Source organism: Aquarana catesbeiana, linkage group LG03 (genome assembly GCF_042186555.1).
Source record: "Aquarana catesbeiana isolate 2022-GZ linkage group LG03, ASM4218655v1, whole genome shotgun sequence".
Taxonomy (NCBI): Eukaryota; Metazoa; Chordata; class Amphibia; order Anura; family Ranidae; genus Aquarana; species Aquarana catesbeiana.
The window spans coordinates 567,107,243-567,131,605 of NC_133326.1; the positions used below are offsets into that span (position 1 = coordinate 567,107,243).

At 40.7% G+C, this 24,363-nt stretch overlaps 1 protein-coding gene across 1 annotated transcript in view; it reads left to right on the top strand.

Moving 5' to 3' along the window:
- The first annotated feature begins 16,527 nt into the window (after positions 1–16,527).
- TMEM178B (transmembrane protein 178B) overlaps positions 16,528–24,363 on the top strand; it is a 483,948-nt gene continuing 476,112 nt past the window's right edge. The window contains exons 1-2 of the mRNA XM_073621832.1: positions 16,528–16,637; positions 17,241–18,406. Of these exons, the coding sequence (XP_073477933.1) occupies positions 18,025–18,406 (382 nt within the window). The 5' untranslated portion in view covers positions 16,528–16,637; positions 17,241–18,024. The remainder of the gene's footprint in view (positions 16,638–17,240; positions 18,407–24,363) is intronic.

Consider the following 24,363-nt stretch of genomic DNA (forward strand, 5'->3'; position numbering starts at 1 on the left):
CAACTGTACTACGGTTGCACTGTATTTTATACTGTGTACACCACCAGAAGTGTAGTAGACACTGTACACACTGTATTAGATACTGTGTTCACTGCCTAAAGTGTATTAGAAACAGTACACCATGGAATGCACTATAGATATAGGCTACAGTGCATGCAGAGCATATACAGTACATATATATAAATATATATATATGACACCGCCTGAAGTGTATTAGGAACAGTACACCATGGAATGTATATATATATATATATATATATATACACATATATATATATATATATATATATATATATATATATATATATATATATACAGTATCTCACAAAAGTGAGTACACCCCTCACATTTTTGTAAATATTTTATTATATCTTTTCATGTGACAACACTGAAGAAATGACACTTTGCTACAATGTAAAATAGTGAGTGTACAGCTTGTATAACAATGTAAATTTGCTGTCCCCTCAAAATAAGTCAACACATAGCCATTAATGTCTAAACCGCTGGCAACAAAAGTGAGTACACCCCTAAGTGAAAATGTCCAAATTGGGCCCAATTAGCTATTTTCCCTCCCCGGTGACATGTGACTCGTTAGTGTTACAAGGTCTCAGGTGTGAATGGGGAGCAGGTGTGTTAAATTTGGTGTTATCGCTCCCACTGTCTCATACTGGTCTCAGGAACTTTAACATGGCACCTCATGGCAAAGAACTCTCTGAGGATCTGAAAAAAAGAATTGTTGCTCTACATAAAGATGGCCTAGGCTATAAGAAGATTGCCAAGATCCTGAAACTGAGCTACAGCATGGTGGCCAAGACTATACAACAGTTTAACAGGACAGGTTCCACTCAGAACAAGCCTAGACATGGTCAACCAGAGAAGTTGAGTGCACGTGTTCAGCGTCTTATCCAGAGGTTGTCTTTGGGAAATAGATGTATGAGTGCTGCCAGCATTGCTGCAGAGGTTAAAGGGGTGGGGGGTCAGCCTGTCAGTGCTCAGACCATACGCCGCACACTGCATCAAATTGGTCTGCATGGCTGTCGTCCCAGAAGGAAGCCTCTTCTAAAGATGATGCATAAGAAAGCCCACAAACCAAACAGTTTTCTGAAGACAAGCAGACTAAGGACATGGATTCATGGAACCAGATAAGATAAACTTATTTGGTTCAGATGGTGTCAAGCGTATGTGGCGGCAACCAGGTGAGGAGTACAAAGACAAGTGTGTCTTGCCTACAGTCAAGCATGGTGGTGAGAGTGTCATGAGCTACAGTTCATTGAGGCAACCATGAATGCCAACATGTACTGTGACGTACTGAAGCAGAGCATGATCCTCTCCCTTCAGAGACTGGGCCGCAGGGCAGTATTCCAACATAATGACCCCAAACACACCTCCAAGACAACCACTGCCTTGCCAAAGAAGCTTAGGGTAAAGGTGATGGACTGGCCAAGCATATCTCTAGACCTGAACCCTATTGAGCATCTGTGGGGCATCCCAAACGGAAGGTGGAGGAGTGCAGGGTCTCTAACATCCACCAGCTCCGTGATGTCGTCATGGAGGAGTGGAAGAGGACTTCAGTGGAAACCTGTGAAGCTCTGGTGAACTCCATGCCCAAGGGGGTTAAGACAGTGCTGGAAAATAATGGTGGCCACACAAAATATTGACACTTTGGGCCCAATTCGGAAATTTTCACTTAGGGGTGTACTCACTTTTGTTTCCAGCGGTTTAGACATTAATGGCTGTGTGTTGAGTTATTTTGAGGGGACAGCAGATTTACACTGTTATACAAGCTGTACACTCACTACTTTACATTGTAGCAAAGTGGGGTGTACTCACTTTTGTGAGATACTGTATACGAGACTGTATATATATATGTATATATATTCACCGCCTGAAGTGTATTAGAAACAGTACACCGCAGAATGCACTGTACATATAGGCTACACTGGATGCAGGGTATATATATCAATATGTATATATACGGGACTGTATATATTATATATTAATACACCGCCTGAAGTGTATTAGAAACAGTACACCACAGAATGCACTGTAGATATAGGCTACACTGGATGCAGAGTATATATATATATATATATATATATATATATATATATATATATATATATATATATTAGACTGACTGTATATATCAAATACACTGCCACTAATGGAATATTTACCTGCCTGCTTAATCTAAATCAAGCTATCTCTCCTTAGTCCCCCTGAGCCATGATTGGCCAAAGGCACCTTGCCTTTGGCCAATTATTATTCTCTTAGCAGAGGGCACTGGGATTGGCCAAAGCATGCAGGTCAGGTGCATGCTTTGGCCAATCGTCGTACAGCAATGCACTGCGATCTCGCAGTGCATTATGGGGCATTCCGCAGCGCTCGAATTTGCCGCGAACGCCCCATAATGTTCGCTCTTCGGCGAATGGGCGAACACCTGATGTTTATATCGAACGTATGTTTGACCCGAACATCAAGCTCATCCCTAATCTTAAGCCATTTTTTTTTGTATTGTATGGAGTAGAGAAAAGCACAGAAATAGTGGGGAAATCAACCAATGAAAACACCTGTTTCAATGACAACTGTCTAGGAAGGGATTTACTCTCACTTTGGACACAGCAAGCAAAAAAAACAAAAAAACAAAAAAAAACAGCAGAGGTTCTAACCATTGCGTATTCTGTTCAAAACTAATAGAAGAAAAAGTTTTGTCTTCAGATATACTTTAACCCTATCATCTCTCTCTGATGAAGCCTATTAAAATATGAGAGTAAATGGTTAAAAATCTAACAGATGAGCCAAAACCCTGGCAAGGCATCTGAGCTCCAAATAAGTTGGGAAGTTTTCGTCAGTGTGAACCGCCCTGTCGTATATATATCTCAGTAAGCTGGAACAAAGAGTGACAATTTATTTCTCGCCGCCCTGGCATAATCCCATTTCCCTGACTCTCCGAGCTCTTGTTGGTGGACTGAACAAGAATAAATGTTCCAATTTGCGACTGGGACGGCTGTCCCCCGCTGCAGCCTCGGGTTTTTCTCTATGCCTGTATATATCTGCCATGCAGACAATGCCAGAGGCATCTGGGTTTACGATAGCTGCATTTGTTACCAACGCTCCTGGATTTTCATAGCGCACTTTTTTTGCAGATAGTTAAATGAATCATTTCTACAAGGGAGTTCAGATCTGATGAACTTATCGAAGAAAATGAATGATCATAGTGTAATGGTTGAGGTTGGTTAAAGGTGCGTTCCAGTGATAAATTTGGACATTTTTCATTTAAACTCGCTCTGGAAATAGCAACTACTGCCCTACTCTGTTTTTTTCCCTGATATACACCTTGTGCAACTCACTGCCTTGCTCACTAATGTACTATAGCTATGTTATCCCGATCTACTGAATTGCCCTGTGTCTAATCTTGGCATTTTTTAGGTTAAGCATTTACTGGTTTGGAGCACTGTCTTTACTGCCCACTGTAGCCAAGCCTACACATAGCTCCCAACTGTCCCTGATTTCGAGGGACTGTCCCTGATTTCGAGGGACTGTCCCTGATTTGGACCAAAGTCTTTCTGCCCCTCTTTCCTCCTCACCAACTTTGGACTGATCTATATAGTTGTAAATAAAATGCACTTTTTATCTTTTAAAAAAGTGTTAACCACTGCTAAACCTTCATAATCATTTTTTTTGTGTTTAATTCTCCTTTAAGGAGGCATGGCACAGGGGTGTGTCCTATGCCTACATACTTTTGTTAATAGGTGTCCCTTGTCCCCATCTCAAAAATTTGGGAAGTAGGCCTACATATAATGGATCATGAGAGAGAGATTGCAAGGCTCAAAGCCATGTGATCAGAAGCCCTGGTACCTGCCCAAACCACTGTCCTAAAGGTGTGGAGTCTGACAGCAATGGATGATTTAAAGGTTAAAGCTCTTAAAAAATAAATAAATAAATAAATAAAAAGGTTAAAGTGGAACTTCAGCCATTTTTAATCTTTCCATCTATTAAATCATCTGCCTTTGTTGTTTTAACTGTGGATAGTAAAACATTTTTTTTTCTGCCAGTAAATATACAGCCCACATCCTGTTTGGAAAAAAGCCTAGGCTCATGACATCATGCACAGCTCTCTCTCTCACTCTCGTGAGAATTTGCCAGGAAGGGAGGGAGGGGTGAATCATAAGAGGGCCAATGAGAGCTGCAGGGCTGCAGAGCTGGAGGTGTGCCTTTGTCTGTGTAAATCCAAGAAGTGAACAGGCAGCAGCTTCAGATGCCCACAGTTAAAAAGATTGCAGCCAGACTCAGTGGACGGAGATTTCTGAAGAATATTTGGCAAGTACAGAGTCACAGTATATAGAAAATATGCAAAGTGATTGGAGGGAAGCTTCAGAATGGCAAAGATGTTTTTATTACAAATTATGTGAGTAGACTGCAGTTCCTCTTTAAAGTGATTGTAAATGAACACCTTGTAAAACAATCCATTCAGTTTACAATAAAAATAAAAGCCAAAACATTTGTGTATAGACGTAAAAAATAGCATTATAAAAGTGATCACATCCCCTCTGTTCCAGGGGCGGATCCAGAGCCTAGTCTCGGGAGGGGCACTGCCAGAAAATACATTTTTTTGGGGGTAAATTAAACGGGGAAATGGCTGGTGTTAGCGCTTCAATCATCACAGCACCATGGTTGTTATGGTGTCAGGATGATTGAAGCGCATTAATACTATTATTGCATGCTTATAAAAAATGAAATGGTTCAACTCACCATAGAATCAGTGGGAGCCCCGAGCGTATCACTTGCCACTGTCATCTGCCACACGTTGTGGATTGTCACTTGCCACGTCACCTGTCACTAGATGCGGATTGTCACTTGCCACGTCCCATGCCACACGTTGCGGATTGTCACTTGCCACGTCCCATGCCACACGTTGCGGATTGTCACTTGCCACGTCCCATGCCACACGTTGTGGATTGTCACTTGACACGTCCCATGCCACACGTTGCAGATTGTCACATGCCACGTCCCATGCCACACGTTGCGGATTGTCACTTGCCACGTCCCATGCCACACGTTGCGGATTGTCACTTGCCACGTCCCATGCCACACGTTGCAGATTGTCACTTGCCACGTCCCATGCCACATGTTGCAGATTGTCACTTGCCACGTCCCATGCAACAGGTTGCGGATTGTCACTTGCCTGCTATAATTGTCTGCTGTGTCCCAGTCAGAGTCAGGCTTATTTAACTGGTGACCCCCTGGTGATTCTTCCCCAGGGAGGAATGGGCTGGCTGCTGCCGCTGGGAGAGCGATGGGAGCAGAGCGAACACAGGGCTCATCCTGAGCGGATGTGTCAGTGCTCTCAGCTGTGGAGCCGCCCACCGGCTCTCTCACCCACAGCGATGCCTGCCCTGCCCACCCACTCACCCACAATCTCGGAGGGGGCAATTGCCCTGTGGCCCCCCCCCTGGATCCGCCCCTGCTCTGTTCTCAGCTGCATAAGAGTTGGTGGAGAAGGAGAAGTGGCAGTACACTGATCTTCCAAGTGAAAGGCTGTGCAGGGGGTGTCAGGACAAGTTCCATCATTGGAGGAGAGCACACTGAGTTCCCAGCACAGCCAGAGAACTGACCACTTCCTGCTTAGTGTGGTCAGTTTTTGAAAGGACAGCAGAGGGACTGGCAGGGATTTCACACAAAGGAAGCAATACAAAGAGAACAGAATACTTTCTCGTACATGGTACAACAGGCATATGAAATGTTGGGTTTACATACTCTTTAAAGTTAGAAAAGTGGAAATGGTCACATAAAATCTCAAGTATTTGCTCATGTATTGGTACACAACACTGCATCCTCAAGGAATCAGTACTCCTACTGGCCAAACGATCTTGCTCCTGCTGTTGTAGAACATCAGAAGCACGGGCCTCTAAGCTTGACACACTGTCTCTGTGTAAATTAGGTAGAAGCAGAGGAGCAAGATGAAAATGATGAATATTCAGGGACTAGTTTAGCTGAAGACTATGGAAGGGAGGCCCTTTTCCTGCCATACAAAATGAAGGCACCACATCCCGAGTCCCAAAACGAATCCTCCTTTTTCTCAGAGTGCATTTTACAGTAACAAGTTAAAGCTGAAGTTTAGTTATGTCAATTTTTACATACCCTAGTTACCCTGGTCCAGTTTGGAACAATGTACAGTAAGTATGAATGTGCCATACCTGTGGGATCCCCGTGGAAGCTGGAAAACACTGTAGTAGGCTCTGCTACCACAGTGATCTCCCTTAGCTTCTTGGTCCTGCTTTCTGCTGCCCTGCTGCATAGTGAACATAGGAGGTCAACCACAAGCCATTCAGAGAACATTTTGCATTTTCTCTTTTCAATACATTTTTATTCCAAGAATTGTCAAGATACAAAAGTACAAACATTACCATACAAATGTCGGAGGATGGGTGCACCCTCAAGGGTGGTAGCACTTTTCATTTCCTTGATTGAGTGAGGTGAAGATTGTGACGTCACCACCCCAACTCTCCACCTCATCCAATCAAAGAACACTTTGCATTCATTAAAAAATGGAAAGTGTTCCCTGAATGACTCCCTTGCTGAGCGGGTGACTTCTTGTAAGCAGCAGTGCAGCCACTTGGCACGAGACTCAGAAGCTAATGGAGAAGATTGTAGTAGCAGTGCCTACTAGAATGTTTTCCAGCTTCCAAGGGGTTCCTACATGTATGGCACATACTTACTTACATTGATCAAAGCTGGATGTAAAAATTGCCACACCTAAACTTCAGCTTTACCGTGATAAAGCATAGTGCTTGAAAAAGGAGGATCATTTTTGTAAATCGAAAGCTAAAGGTGGGTCTAGTGTACATGACCTCACCACTAGAGTAGAGTCACTGACTTTCTGCTGTAGTGCGGGAAATTTAGGGACTTATTGCTGCTCATGATGTAGTAATATTGACTACACAAATATTTGGAAGAGGAGGCACCAGATGTATTTGTCCTTCTGCTGATCTCCAAAGTTGTAGCTTTATGTGTGAAGTTTAGGTATAAGCAGTACTTGCCAGTGACATCACTGGCGCATCCGCTCTAAAGGAACGGCCCATGGGTGAGCTAGTATGTGTTCATCTATGGGCCGTTCCTTCAGAGTGGATGCGCCAGTGATGTCTCATTATACCTTTTGTCTTGCAGTTCTTTTTTTTTGGAGAATTTTTTTACTACTTCTTTAAGAGGCTCCAGGCTCACCACCAATCCCCCCCCCCCCCCATCACGTTAAAACTAAAACTTGACTTTGAGGCCTGATTCACACCTATGCAGGCTGCAGTTTGCATATTGCAGGTGCATTTCGCGTTTTTCAATACATGCTTTTCATCCATTGAAGTCTATGGAACCAAAAACCAGAAACGAGTAGACATGTACGGTTCATTTCGTTCCGAATTAAAATTCGGACAAGTTTTTGTTTTTCAGAAATTCAGATGTATCCAAATTTCTGAATTACAATAGTACCGAATTTAAACGAGTCTGAAATTAAAATTCGGACGAAATTCAAATTCGAATCGTTTTCAAATTGTTTTTAAATATGTTTAGCATTCGAATAGTTTTCGGATTCGTATAGTTTTCTAATTTCCAAAGAGAATAAAATAGAATAGAATAGAAAAAAAATAATAGACTAGAAAAGAATATAACAGAAAATAAAAGAATAGAAGATAATAGAGTAAAACAGAACAAAATAGAATAGAAAATAAAAAGAAATAGAAAACCAGAATAGACTAGAATATAATAGAAACAAATAGAATAGAATAACATAGAAAGAATATAACCATCTTCTGAAATTCGAATTTCAAATAAAATAAATTTGAATTTGAATACATAAGACGATATTAGAATGGAAAAAATAGAATAGAATAAAAAGAATAGAATAGTATAGACTATAATAGAATACAAAAGAATAGAATTAAAAAAATAGAATAGAATAGAATATAACCATTTCCCAAAATTCTAATCAATTTGAATTTGAATAGAATAGAAAATAACAGAATAGTATAGAAAAAAACAGAATAGAATAGAAAGAATTTAACCATCTTCCAAAATTTTAATTCCGAATAGAATATATTTGAATTTGAATAGAAAAGAATAGAATAGAATAGAAAATAAAATAATGGAATATAAAAGAATAGAATAAACAAATAAAAAGAGTATAATTTAAAAAACAATAGAATAGAATAGAAAGAATATATCCATTTCCCAAATTTTAAATAGAATCAATTCAAATTTGAATAGAATAGAAAAGAATAGCTTAGAATAGGAAGATGGTTATTCTATTCTATGGTTCATTCTATTCTATTCACTTTTTTTTCTATACTAGTGTGTTATTTTCTATTCTTTTCTATTCTATTTGAATTCGAATTGATTCTATTTGAATTTTGGAAAATGGTTATATTATTTCTATTCTATTCTATTGTTTTTTTAATTATATTCTTTTCTATTCTATTTGAATTTCAGAAGATGGTTATAATCTTTTTATTTTATTCTTTTTTTTTTTTTATTCTATTCTTTTCCTTTCTATTATTTTCCATTCTATTCTGTTCTTTTATTTTCAATCCTATTTTGTTCTGTTTTACTCTATATTATATTTTCTTATTTTCTGTTATATTCTATTTTTTTTATTTGATTTTATTCTCTTTGGAAATTGGAAAACTATTCTAATTTGAAAACGATTTGAAATTGATTCAAAAACTTTTCGAATCAATCCGAATTTGAAAAATTAGAATTGATTTGAAAACGAATAAACTAATTCCGAAAACGACTTAAATGAATTAAACAAACTAAACAAATTTATGTAAATAACGAATCAAAACGAAACTAAACAAATTTTTTCGTTCTGCACATGTCTAGAAAAAAAGTCCCTCGTCCTTTCAATGAAATGCATAGATGTGAACTACATCCATAGTAAACCATGTTAAATGGACTGTAGTGTGTTTCTGCAAAACTGAAAATGTGCAAAAGAAAACGCATAGATGTGAACCAGGCTTTAGTAAAGGCACATTTACCTGTCCAGGGATCTAGTGATGTCCTCACCCAAACTAATTCTTCAATCGGCTTCGGGTGCAGGCAAAAGCATAGCAAGTAGAGGAAACAGGAAGTAAAGCCTTGGGGCTTCACAGCTGGTTTCCTACTGCGCATACGCGAGTTGCGCTGCACTTTCTTAATGGCCCCGCCGTCTTCTGGGACCTGTGTGTGGGGGGAAGGAGGGGGGGTCGTAAATATTCAGAGATCGCTGCAGTGATCTTACATGGAAGTGGGAGCTCCCCCCAACAAAGTGCCAAATGTGGCAGTGGAGGGGGGCAGGGTGCGAACAAGCAGAGCTTTTTGGTGGAACTCCGCTTTAAAAATGAACTAAATAGCATTTTTGGTTTGTGGTGCTCAGATGCAGTGTAGTTCCTCTTTAAGTGCATGCATGGTAAGTAATGTGTAACACTTCCAATACATATATCTTCTTTTCTTTCCAGAAGCGTGGCATTATCTTTGTCTAAGCATCATGCAGGTTCGCCATTTACTTCCTGGAGTGAGATTTTAGCTGAGAGATGACACAATCATGTAAATCCTGGTGAATGGGCAGTTTTTGTGTTCACAAAAATCTGGCGCAGATCAGCTCCCTACTGCAGCCTCTCACTTTGTGACTTGTTACAAAGTTCCAATGTTGCAGTCTGCCTGTAGCAGAACGATGAGATCATCTTATCCTAGGCAACGGATGACACTGGACTGGAGTTCAAGGCATTTTTTTAAAGCGGAGTTCCAGCCTATCAAAAAAAAATGTAAAAGTCAGCAGCTACAAATACCGTAGCTGCTGACTTTTACTATTAGGACACTTACCTGTCCAGGGATCCTGAGATGTCGGCACCCACAGCCGATTCGTCCAACGGCTATGGGTGCAGGCTTCCGCATCTTCACTAAAGGAAACAAGAAGTGAAGCCTTGTGGCTTCACAGCCTCTTTCCTACTGCGCATGCGCGAGTTGCGCTGCTCTTTCTGAATGGTCCCGCCGTCTTCTGGGACCTGTGTTTCTCCCAGAAGGCAGCGGGGGGAGGTAGGAGGAGGGGCCTACAATATTACCCGGAAGTGGGAGCAGGTACCTGGTTTTGCCAGGTATCCGCTCCCCCCCAAAAAGTTCCAGAAGTGGAAGTGGAGGGGGGAGAGTGCGAACAAGAGGAGCTTCCCCTTTTGGGTGGAGCTCTGCTCCAATAGTGGATTTTTGTTTTGTTTTGTTTTTAATGATACTGCTGTATATTGTCAGGAATGTATTCATTCAGACTTGTACACTTACTGAAAGGTCCACATTAAGCTGCAACTTTACCACATTTGAGCACCACAAACCCAGAACGCTGTTTATTTCATTGTTAATATTTAAAGAAAACTCCTCCATCCAGCCACGCTTTATTTTGCTGAGAAATCACTTTGAACCCCCTCTGAATTTCTGGCCATTGCCATTTTGAGTAAGGCTCCATTCACACTAGCGCGTTTTTTAAAGCATTTTGCATTTTGCAGAAATGCATGGGAATTTTTTAACATGGGTTCCTATGGAACATGTTCACATCAATGCCTTTTTGTACCTCTGCATTTTTGGAAAGGGTCAGGGACTTTTTATCATGCAAAATGCAGCGTTTTGCATGTAATAGAATTCAATGGACCAGCATCAAAAACGCAAGTGCACCGTTTTTGCAGTGTTTTTACAGCGTTTTTGCAGCATTTTTGATGCGTTTTTGGCGTTTTTTTTTTTTTAGTCTAAAAAAACTGTAAAAAAAAAAAAACGCGGCAAAAACGCTGCTCAAAAACGTGGCAAGCATGACAAAAAAAACTCCAAAAACGCTCAAAAGCAACATGCATAGGTGTGAATCGAGCCTAAGGGCAGATGTTTCCACATGCCCTTAGCTCAGGCATGCAAGCAGGAGGGCATGTTTAGCTGAGAAAACTCCCCCCCCCCCCCGAAGACTCCTGGGATGTATGACATCATATGCCTAGGAAGTAACTGAAGAAATGTAAAGAAAAAAAAAAAGAGTATAAAACAAGTAAATATAATATACTTTCCTATCTATTTACTAATGTAGCAGCATAAGGATTAAAACTAGTCAATGCTGATTGAGAGAGTGTGAAGTTCTACTTTCAGTCTAGGTTCACGCTGGATGCGTTGCGAGTTGGTATGATTTACATGTGTTTTTAATTGTGAGGACAGTGCGAATTCATGGTGCGATTTGTGCGATTGTAATGCAAATTTTTTTCTATGGTTATGAAATTCGCACCGCACTAAACACACACAGGAACCTATTTTTGATTGCTTCAGAATCACACTGCATAGATGTGAACAGGCTTCATAAAAAACAATGTTATTTCAGATGACATGCGAATCTACGCATCTGAATCGCATCAGATTTGCATCAGTGTGAACCAGGACTAAGGTATGGTTCACACTTATGCAGGTGCAATTTGCATTTTTCAATACACGTTCTTGATCCATTGAAGTCTATGGAACCAAAAACACAACCTGCTGGTCCCTGGCCCTTTCCATGAAATGCACAGATGTGAACTACATCCATAGGAAACCATGCACTAAAAAATGGATAGGTGTGAACTAGGCCTTAGGCTTGATTCACACCTATGCATTTTTAGTGCTTTTTGCATTTTGCAGATTTGCTCTACAGAACGTGTTTCATAGGAAACCATGTTAGATGGACTGTAGTGCAAATCTGCAAAATGCAAAAAGTACTAAAAATGCATAGGTGTGAATCAAGCCTTAGACTACGGTTAGAAGTCTTTTCAGAGGTGTTTGACAGGTGGAGAGGAGGTGATATGTTGTTTCCATGCGCCTGTTTTAACCTTGTAAATGCAGCACTACCACACCACAAACACGTGCATTTCACACAGTTGGGGGTTGCGTGCACCAAGGCCCGATTTGCTTCAAAGGGCGGATAATTTTTTTTTCAGCAATGAAATAAAGCAATATGGCCAAAGAATGTGAACACCCCCCCTCCTCTGCCTTTGCAACTTAAAGAGGAACTGCAGTCTGCTCACATAATTTATAATGAAAGCATTTTCGCCATTCTGAAGCTTCCCTCCAACTTTGCATATTATTTTATATATACTGTGATTCTGTACTTGCCAAATATGCTGCAGAAATCTCCCTCCACTGAGTCCGGCTGCAACCATTTTAACTGTGGGCAGCTGAAGCTTCTGCTTTTTTACTTCCTGGATTTACACAGACACACAGAGGCACACCTCCAGCTCTGCAGCTCTCATTGGCCCTCTTATGACTCATCCCCCCTCCCTTCCTGGCAAACTCTCAAGAGAGTGAGAGAGAGCTGTACATGATGTCATGAGCCTAGGCTTTTTTTTCCAGACAAGAAACAGGAAGTGGGCTGTATAAGGTATTTATTGGCAGAAAAAAATGTTTTACTATCCAAAGTTAAAACAACAAGGGCAGAAGATTTAATAGATGGAAAGATGAAAAAATGACTGAAGTTCAACTTTAAGGGGATGGTAAAATGTGGCCAAACTGCATATTCTTACCCCCATCATCTGCAAGTCTAAACAAACCCTGAGTCAGTCCATGTACCAGCCAATAAGCAGATCTGTCTCATCCCTATACCAGCGTAAGCACTGCACGTGCGGCTGATTGGCTGTGTCAGAGACCTGGCATCTTATTATTGTCCTTAGCCATTTTTTAAAACATCTTTGTGTAAGTAAAGCAGTTGGACATTACTACACATGCACAGGCTAATCCTTCTTATATTGTAATGTAAAACTGGAGGATGATTCCTGTAATGTTGTACATTATAGAATATTTATAAGCTAACGAGACAGCAAGAAGGGCGCTTATGAAAAATGCATATTGCTGGTTGGTATATGTATGTAAAGTGGCTGAAGGCATATACTAAGCATCACATGGTAAGCAAATAGATCTGTTGTTACACATAAGTGATTATATTCAATGTCTACAATGAATGCAGCCTCACTGCTGCATTAAGCATTTCGACACCACATTGGGCAATAAAGGCTTGTGCCTACGGGCAGCAGAATCGTTTATGTCCTTCCTTCTTTAAGGGCTTGTTTACACTTGTGTTGCCCTCTGAAGAGAGATCTGTTGTGGATTGCTCTTCAGCAGGTGCTTGACAAGCATATGAAGGCATTATGTCGCCTTCTCACTGCCTGTTTTAACCCCTAAAAGCTCACACCACCATGCTGCAACCATGTGCATTGCATTTATGTTTTTGCTTGGTTAGTCAATAACCTGGAACTCAGGACCCCATACATTTCTATGCATATCAGGTGCCATGCCTTATAGCACTTGGGGCCCTGGTTTAATTTTCACAAATTACAATATCTGCAGTTTGTCTGGAGTTTTTATAAGGACTCATGCAAACCCCCTCTCAAAAACACACTGGTAGGTCAATGTTGATGTAAAGCCTAACTGAATCATATACAGTTAGCTAAAGTATATTGCATCATAAATGATTGTCTTTTAAAAATAAAATATTGTGTTCTCCATTTTTTTTAGCTGTTGTTTTTTCAGCGGTCTCTTTGCAGCCACTTCCTGTCTACATACATTCTGGACCATGCATGTGTAAGAGTTGACTTGGGCACTTGTAGTTTGTATCAGAAGCACTCAGAGTGACAATCAGTGGTGGCTGGGGGGGGGGACTAACGATCGGATGATCGCCGCAAGCAAACCCCCCCAGTGGAATTGGAATCCATGCTTAAGGTGCCCCCCAATGCGTCCGGCGCCCCGCATGCATCCGGTGCCCCTGCGTCCTCTATTACAGGCCGCCACTGGTGACAATACAGCAATACAAATGGGAGACAAAGCATTGTCACCCTATAACAGGAAATGCCTGCCAAAGACCTTCATGACAAGATCATCAGGTATTATTTTAATGAAAGCTGCAGCTTTGAACATGACTTTTGGAATGACATAGTAAAGCTTGTATGAGATTTTAGTGATTGGGTTTACATATACTTTAACTGGCTTCTACCAAAACTGGCCCTGCTGTATGTATGACTGTGGTAGGGGCATTAGATTGTCAGCTCTGTCAGATATTAGAGACTGTGAACTGCACTATATAAATGAATACAATGCATATTATGGTCAGTAGTAAGGTCTAGTTTACACTGGCAGTTGGGGGACAGTAAAAATAAACGGTGGAGTGGCATTTTTACCCCCTCTCTTTAAGTTACAAAGGCAGCCAGTTTACACATGCCATGGCCGCAATACTGCGATGTTGTGGCAAAATGTATTTCTCCTGTGCTGTTCAATAGGCAGTACCGCTCTCTGACGCAACCTATTCAAATGAAGGGGCAAGCACCACAACAGTGAACCCAAATGCTAGGCTTGCAGATGCAGCATGATATTCCCATTGAAAAAAAGCCCATTGGGCTGTCAAAAAACATAAACAAAAATTGTCATTCAGGAGACAACACTATATTACCTCCTGATTGCATGTCAGCAGTCCACTTGCCCCCGATGTGGATTGCTTTTCACAGATAACGCAAATGTAAATGAGCTTTAAGTGGCACAAAAAAAAATTGCAATGAAAAGGTTAATTCTGTATGCTCACATCTACCTCCAAAAAAGCAGTAGGAGATAGTTTATCCCCCAAGTTTCTCAAAAAGTGTGACATCTTTTAATGAAAATACGTTGAGGTAAATGACAGACCCTTGCTACACCTCGCATGCAAAACCATAAAAAATTCATGAGCAAAAAAAAAAAAGAAAATGTTTTCTTGAATTTTCAATTGCCTGCAATTGTCAACATCAGCAAAATGAAAACATGGATACTAAAAGAAATACAACACACTGGTGCTTTTTCAACACTATCCTTTATTTATGACAGCATTTTAAAGGTTTTGTAAGATCTAGACTACGTATGTCAAATACAAGACCCATGGGTCCTCGCACCCAGGGCTTTTTTTGTTAGCATTCACCCTCTGCTCCCCACTGTCACTTGTAAACACGGAAGCTTTCTGTATTTAAAATTATAAGGACAGCTTTGCTCTTGGTGGCTCACGGCTCTCACAGATCCCTGCATGCACTCATGGTGGGGCACAGCAGGGACAGATGCTGACCAATAATCTCCATGCAAAGGCAAAGTACTAGTACACTGGTACTAGACCTGGACCGGGTAGGTGAGATTCAAAGAAGTGGGGGGGGGGGGGGGGGGATGAGGGCTATGCAGGGAGATGTGTGCAGAGGTGGGAGGTGAGGGAGAGTGGTGCAGAGGTCAAAGCCAAGGAGGAAGGGTGAAAGTGAGATCTGGACAACCTGTGCATAGCACACCCCTAAACCTTGCATTCTGTATGTTGCTCACCGCTGAGCTCTGCACTATGTATGCAGCACACCCCTGAACACTACACTCTGTATGCCATGCACTCCTGAACTCTGCATGCATAGGGGTTGATTTACTAAAGCCAAATAGACTGTGCACTCTGCGAGTGCAGTTGCTCCATGCTATATTAGTAAATGAGGTTAGGCTCCACTTTGCAAAGAATACCCAATCACATGCCAGGAAAGAAAAAAGCATTTTTGCTTGCACATGATTACATGATAGAAGTCAGCAGAGCTTCTGCTAATTTACTAAGCTCTGGAGCAACTACACTTACAAAGTGCACAGTCTATTTGCCTTTAGTAAATCAACCCCATAGTCTAAAGCCTCGTACACACAATCGGACTTTAAACAAACTTTTCCGTGGATTTCTGTACAAAGGGCATTGGCCGTGAACTTGTTAAGCATACACACGGCAGGACTTTTTAGGCAACAAACACGAACATAGTGACGTTTTAACGTACTGACGACACTTCAAAAGAGGACGTTCAATTCTCCGGCGCCACCCTTTGGTCAACTTCTGTATTGTTGGCTGATCTTTTGCATTGGTTCTGAGCAAGCGTGTTTGTACTTTGTACTAAAGTCCGATGGTTTTGTGTACACACGATCGGACTTGCCGATGTCGGACTTTTGTTGCCGCCAAGTTTGTCTGTTCGCACAGCCAACATTTGTCCGATGAAAACAGAAAAATGTTGTCCGATGGAGCGTACACACGGTCAGATGTTGCCTTGAAACAACTAATTTGCATGTTTGTTGTCAAAAAGTCAGATCGTGTGTATGGGCCTTTACAGATACAACGGGCCCTCTGAGGGCAACCTTAATGCTGATGCGGCCCACAGTGAAATGGAGTTCGACATCCCTGGTTTAGACCATTATAATAATGTTTATTGTATGCTGTATATCTTTGACATTTAATAAATAAAAAAAACTCTGCATCCAAAAATAGGGAGAAATTGGGTTCCAAAAGAGGGAGAGTCAGGAAGCAAGCTTTTTAAAAATTCAAACCTGGAGCCGTATATGTATATATATACTAGAAAATGTTCTAGTTTCCTTTGTTTTCATTGTAATACAGAACTAAGAGCAGCATTTTTTTCATTCTCCCCAATAACACACACTCATACTGCTACTGTTAGAGGAATGGGTGTTATTCAGCTTTAAGGAACTGTATAAGACATTAGCCTCACGTTGCATGAGTGACGTCATCTGTTCTTGGCTGAAGCCCTTCTGTATTCTGTCTCTGGTTTCCAACCAAAGCTGCGGGTTGACTGTATGCACAAGGCACAGATTCCCAGGTGAACTGATCAACTGCCTTTTCCTTTATTCCTATTAATTGCAGAATGCTGATCTCACAGTAATTGCATTTCAGACAGCTGCTGAGCTTTATTATTGCCATTCCAGTGCTGCTGATCTGAATTAGATGCAGATTTGCACCTCCTCGATGCTGCATGCATTTTTTATTTATTTTTTTGTATTTGTGGATGTTTAATGCCTGTCTGCTTGCTGGTTTTAGCTGTATTTAGTCCTGGATCAAGCTCTGTACTGTTCACCTTATTTAAAGCAACAAGGATAAAAATCAAGATTGCTAAGCCGTATCTTTCTCCACTGCTTGATCTGATCTTGGATGTATTGTTGCTGAGACGGGGAGGATAAGATAAGATTGAGGATTATTTGGCAGCATGAACCAGGCTGCAATCCTAAACCCTATTTAAATAAAGCTTTGAGGCACCCTTTAGTAGCTGGCGGAGGGTGTTGATACAGCTATTTGTGTTTAAAGGGACTGATAGGGCTGTTAGATTGAACATTGCTATCCATGGTGCTGAAATCTTTCCCTCCTCTCTCCCTCTCTTTCTCTCTCTCTCTCTTTCCTCCCCCCTCTCCCTCACCTTCCATTTCAGAGGAGACCAAGAGGAGCATTTCAGAGGATGAGACACAGCAATACAAGAGTAAAGAAATCTTTCAGCTGATGATTATATGCTTGCTGACAGTCAACACCCAGAGCAGTGAATGGAAGAGCAGGGTGGAATCTCAAGGTTTGATGTACGTGTTGTGAAACAAAGGAACAGTCTGCTTGCCCACAGGGAGATTGCTTCCAGAGACACAACAGGGAGTCTAAATTGCTTTGCTGAGGGCGATCTAGCCCTATGTAGCTAGACACCCAACATCGCACATGGTTTGACAAATGCTGAGAGGTAAGTGCACAGTGCTGCTGACCATATTTTTTGCAACGAGGACACGGTGGGGGTTCAGGTTTCATTTGGATATCGCATCTGTTTTGCTCAAGTTCCATCTCCCATTCCCATAAGGAGACTGTTTACAGGCAACCTGCTGTCAACATAACATTGAGGCCATCAGACTGAAAAAGAGAGGAGGCTCAATCAACCATGATTCACTTTCTGTGCAAGGTACTTCATTTTGGAGGTCAATTGGTAGGCTGAAGTGTGAAGACATTGTTAGCTGCTTTTATTTATTTTATGGGGAGTTGGGTTCAAACTAATGACTTACCAGCTACTCACATCAACCAGAACTAATAAATGCAATGCTTGGATTGGATTTTATGAACGTCAAGGTTTGAACATAATTCTCCTGGCTCCCACAGTAGAGCCTGTGGGTTCTGTCTGGCCTCCAGCACAAAGACTACCATCCTTTTGAGAAAATGTTGATGGATCTGTGAGAAGGAGGATGGCTGCTGGAAGATTACTCCTCTATGCTGGACTGTCCCTAGCCCTGTGTGCCCTAGGCATGCTAGCTGTAGCGATCTGCTCCGACCACTGGTATGAGACAGATGCTAGACGACACCGGGAAAGGTGCAAAGGCTTCACAAATAGAAGAATCGACCCAGGTTTCATTTATAACTCCAACAACAATCTTCCACTGAGGGCTAGCAGGTCGAAACTAGACCGCTGGGAGGGAAAGTTACTTCTAGCCAGGAACAGGAGGCAGCTTTTTGCAATGAGCGCTGCCGATGAGTGCAATAGACAATATAATTCCACCAACATGGGCCTGTGGAGGAAATGCCACCGACTGGGCTTCGATCAAGATATTGAAGATATTATTGCCAGAGGTAAGATATGATGTTTGCTTGATGTTGTAGTAGGGATATTGCATCACTGGATTTACTCATATTGTATAGGAATACTGTAACATGTTGCAATCGTGTTCCAACTATCCAATTCGTGCTCCAATTATTTGAGCTTCGTCAGTCTTTTTGGGATAAATCTGCCTTTGGTGCTAAAAGCCATTTCTAGTATTTACTCTTTGGACTCACAACTTCTCTCCTATTCAGTTTCATATGAATGTCTTGTATTTTAGTTCTGGCCTTCATTTACCAATTGAGCATATTGCAATGCACTACATATATGTTGAATTAGACTATGATATACTTTGCAGCATTCTGCAAACATGGAGCCTGATGAAAACGAAGGCAACATTATGCACCTAGCTACCATTTTGATTCTTAAACTTGGTTTGGTAGGGCCAAAAAGCACAGAGGCTCAGTATGCCAGTATGTCAGAAAGGGTGCCAGTCATCGTACATCTTTGTGTAGGTTGAGCTATACATACACTAGCTGGTGCTTGTAGGATCCAAGGCCTGGTTTTGACCAACAATGATAGCAAACATGCTGGAACCTGCAGTTACAAATCAACTGATGGTTCTCCCAGCATCTTTCTTTTTTTTTTTTTCTGACAGCAATGGAAGAATCGTCTAGCTTAATACACTGTTTTTTTTTTTTTTGTTTTTTTTTTTTTACATACTTGGTTAAAAATGTAAACCATTTAAGCTATCATCATATCAGCATTCTAGGACCTGCTAAAGATTACTGCATATCTGATAAATTCAGGGTGCCAGAAACAGACTCATTGACCCTTTTTGGGTTTGCAGAGACCCCAGCCGATAGCTGACTAACTCTGGGTAGAAAATGGAAAGTTAAAGACTACTAAAAAGAATATTACTGCATGTTATATCAATTCAATTTTAATTGAATTAATGTATAATACGTAAAAGATTCAGGATCAAGAGAATTATAAACAATTTAAGACTGAAGCAAGCTATTTACTTTTAAATATCAATACTTCAGCTTTTAAGAGGAACAGCTGTGGAGGGGACAGAAGGATTTGGGCCAAGAAGAGGGATTAAGAGCTATGCAATAAGTGGTAAACCATAGTTACATGAATAAGAAATACTGTATGTCATGTTCTGTGCAGGTATAGGGGGAATCCTGCATGTCCCTGAATGTTAACAAAAACAATATACGGGGATATGGGAAATTATTTTCTACACGCGCACACACACACCAACACGGGTTGAACTGGATAGACTGTTGTCTTTATTCAACCTTACAAACTATGTAACTATGTAAGCGCTTTCACATAAAATATTGCTTGTTTTATGGTTACAAACTTGGTTGCTATGGGGAACAGTGGAATAATTTCCTTTTAAACAGGGTTTATAAATGATTTTCGCTGTTCCTCTGAGTATCCAGTCACTAGTCTTACAAAGGGTCCAGTTATTTTGTATCTCTTATAATACTCTGCAAGTGATACTCTCAAAAAACTAATTTTGATTTTTAAAGTGATTAACATAATAATGTTGTACAGTCTGCAGTTTCTTATATGCATAAGTGTTAAGGCTTAAACATGCAGATGACTCCTCCAACCCATCCTAAAACACTTTGCATTGTACAGTATTGTTTATTGGTCTCCCCTGCTCTGTACTATAGCTGGTTGATCTACTCTAAATGGCTTTAGTTTTTGCAGTGGATACACAGCTATTGAATGTGATTTATAAAGAGTCTATCTTAGCCACTATCACAAAAGAACATTTGATATTAAACAAAAATGTTTCCAGGCCAAAGCTTGGCCAACCATCGCTAAACACTTTACATTGTACGACATCGCTGATTGGTCTACTCTAAGTGGTTTTAGCCTTTGGAGAGGTTACACAACTATCGTTAAATGGTTTAATTGGGGCTGATTGAGAGTCTAAATTAGCCACTATCACAACAAAGCATTTGTTCCCCCAATAAAAATGTTCCAGGCCAAGGTTTGGCCAACCGGCGCTAAACACTTTACATTGTATGACATTGTTTATTGGTATCTTTTGCTCTTTACTATAACTGGTTGGTCTACTTTAAATGGTTTTAGTCTGTGAAGTGGATATACAACTATTATAAAATGATTTAGCTAGAAGACATTCTGAGTCTTGTAGATGTTCCACAACTGGAGGCAGAACTTGCCACTGCCTATTATATAAAAAGAATCAATCACATATGCATAACTATTAAGGTTTAAGCATGTAGATTACTCCTCCAACTTCTCCTAAATCACTTTAGATTGTACAGAGACATTTATTGGTCTCTCTTTCCCTTTACTATATAGCTGGCTGGTCTACTCTAAGTGATGTTAGTCTTTGGAGTGGATGCACAGCTATCAATAAATGGTTTAGCTGGGACTGATTGAGAGTCTAACTTAGCCACTATCACAACAGAGTTTTTGATACTAAACAAAAATGTTCTAGGCTGAGGTTGGCCAAGCATCGCTAAACACTTTACATTGTATGGCATTGTTTATTGGTCTCCCTTGCTCTTTACTATCACTGGTTGGTCTGATCTAAATGATTTTGGTCGGTGGAGTGGATGTACAACTATCATTGAGGCTGGGTTCACACTGTTGCAATTTGCATAGCAGGAGATTGTAACCGGCTCTCTATGAAGCGGGATATCTCCAATGCGGCTCTGGAGCGAATTGCACAGGTGTCCTGTGCGTCTTTTTGTCCGTTTCAGGTCCGAATTCAGCCAAAAATTTGGGCTGAAATCGGACCTGAAACAGTGAATGGAGACGCACCGGACTCCTGCTGTGAGCCGGAGCGTGCTGCAGTGTGAACCCAGCCTAAATTATTTTTCTAGGACCAATTGAGAGTCTAACTTAGCTACTATCCCAACAGAATGTTTAATACTAGACAAAAATGTTTTTTGCTTTTACCATTGCTGGTTGGTCTACTCCTAAATAGTTTTGGACTTTGCAGTGGATATACAACTATGGTTTAGCTGGAACGTACTGAGAGTCTAAATTAGCCACTATCACAATAAAGTGTTCTTTTTTTTTTTAAGTGTACTTAAAAAGTATTTGTTTTTCTCTGGGCTTTATACTAAAGTGTTAGGAGTTAGAGTTCACCAGAAGTCTGACAGCCACATAACAGTCACTTAATTGAAGTCTGACAGAGTGCATAACAGTATCAAAAACATAGCCCTGTATCTATAAAAGGAAAAACTATCAAGAGAAATCCGGAATCTCCCATTTAAGAAGAGAATAACCCTGATTAAATGACAATTTCGTTTGCTAAAGCTCTGTGTATTATAACCAACTTTAAATTATTTTTTGTTTTGGAATATACGATTTAAATTTTTTATATGATAGGTTTAGTACTGATCTTCTATGGCTTTTTTGCTGCCATTTCCTGTCTACATGCACTCTTGAGCCAGTTGCATGTCATTGGTCAGGGTGGCTTCCTGGTTTGAGCAATTGGGAACCAGGGACAAAGTGTTGTCTCTCAATAACAGGAAGTGGCTGAACAAGAACCTTTATGGCAGGATTTAAACAAATGTAAAATTACTTTTTAGCTGTATTAACATCTTATAGATTATATCAGATTTTGTAATTGGATTCACAAATACTTTTACATGCATGTTCAACCAAAACTATTTTCATTGGCTTTGGATAATATAGGGAAGAGTTAAAACATGTAAGGTTTTTACTGCTACCCAGGGATCTGTTAGGGAGAATTATCCTCTTTTACTGTTCTGATGACAACATTTTATCACACAGGAAGTCAGGAAGAACTCTTCAACAGAATAACAGACAGAAATAAAAATATGTTTTTGTTTCGTAGAGTAGCGGAAGGCTTAGAACCCCTGCCAGATTTTTTTTTCTGTATATGTCCTTGCTGTAGATTTTTCTTCACTTCCTGTCTGGTGAAACTGATGTCAGCAAGACAGGAACTGAAGATAACTCTTTCTAACAGAGTTCATCATAACAGAAAAGAACCCAGCAAGAGTTCTGATTATTCCCCCCCAAAAAAGTTTCTGGATTGACACACACTTAAACGCAGAACCCCAGCCAAACACAAGATAAAAATGACTGAACAGTGAAGGGAAAGTCAGCACAGTGATGAGCTCATCTCATCTCATGCTTTCTCCTCCTATCAGCATGTTCCTTGTCAGCACATTAACTGACTGGCTCCCTGTGACGATTCTTCCTCTCACACTCCAGCTCTGCTGTATGGGGACTACAAGGGGCTAATACCAGATCAAATTCAGGTACTTACACTGCTTAAAGCGGAGTTCCACCCTAAAAAAAATTTTTACATTAAAAGACTCCCTTTAACCACTTCAGCCCCGGACCATTTGGCTGGCCAAAGACCAGAGCCTTTTTTTGCGATTCGGCACTGCGTCGCTTTAACTGCCACTTGCTTGGTCGTGCGACGTGGCTCCCAAACAAAATTGACGTCCTTTTTTGCCCACAAATAGAGCTTTCTTTTGGTGGTATTTGATCACCTCTGTGGTCTTTTTTTTTTTTTTGCGCTTTAAACAAAAAAGGAGCGACAATTTTGAAAAAAACGCAATTTTTTTACTTTTTGCTATAATAAATATCCCCCAAAAATATCTAAAAAAACATTTTTTCCCTCAGTTTAGGCCGATACATATTCTTCTACATATTTTTGGTAAAAAAAAACGCAATAAGCGTGGTTTGCGCAAAAGTTATAGCGTCTACAATTAAGGGATAGTTTTATGGCATATTTATTACTAATTTTTTTTTACTAGTAATGGCGGCGATCTGCGATTTTTATTGTAAAAATTCAAAGAGAAAGCGCCTCTTAAGTATCAGTGTTTTATTCAATTATTAAAAGCATACATGAGCACTTACATTTGGGCTGGTGAATGACAGCTTCCATAGAGAACAAAACCCGGTATCGTCAAAAATCCAAGTGTGTGTGGCTAGATGGATGCCGGGCAGACCTCCGCTCGGAAACGCCGGCTGTGTGTGCGGTACGGTCGAGAAGTCACTTCCGCGTTCCAACAGGGTCACATGGGTGATGACGTCACTAGGGTAGTTCAGATTCACAGGGATCCACTACACGTTTCTGAGCATGCGCGAAGCTCACACTTGATAAAGGAGCGCGCATGCCCGTTGTGAGCTTCGTGCATGCTCAGAAACACGTAGTGGATCCCTGTGAATCTGAACTACCCGAGTGACGTCATCACCCATGTGACCCTGTTGGAACGCGGAAGTGACTTCTCGACCGTACCGCACACAGAGCCGGTGTTTCCGAGCGGAGGCCCGCGGCCATCCGCCCGGCATCCATCTAGCCACATACACTTGGATTTTTGACGATACCGGGTTTTGTTCTCTATGGAAGCTGTCATTCACCAGCCCAAATGTAAGTGCTCATGTATGCTTTTAATAATTGAATAAAACACTGATACTTAAGAGGCGCTTTCTCTTTGAATTTTTATGTCTGTATGGAGAGCTGACTTCACTCAACAGGAAACTGCCCTTGGTATTGTGTCTGCATAGATCCCTCTGGCTCCCGCATCCATCTACATCACTGATGATCCATATACCATAGACTTTTTAGCATAGGACTTCTTAGTATTGGACTATTTTTCATGTGATTATTGATTATTGCTTTTATTTATTCTTAATCCTTTTTATTGATCTTTATACACACATTGGTGTGGGTAGATATATATATATATTGTTATTGACATCATTCATATTTATACCCACGGATTTGAGCGCTGCTACATTATATATCTTATTTGCGATTTTTATTGTGACTGCGACATTATGGGGGACAGATCAGACACTTTTGGCGCTATTTTGGAACCATTCACATTTATACAGCGATCAGTGCGATTAAAAATGCACTGATTACTGTGTAAATGTGACTGGCAGTGAAGGGTTAACCAGTAGGGGCGCTGCAGGGGTTAAGTGTGTCCTAGGGATGTGTTCTAACTGTGGG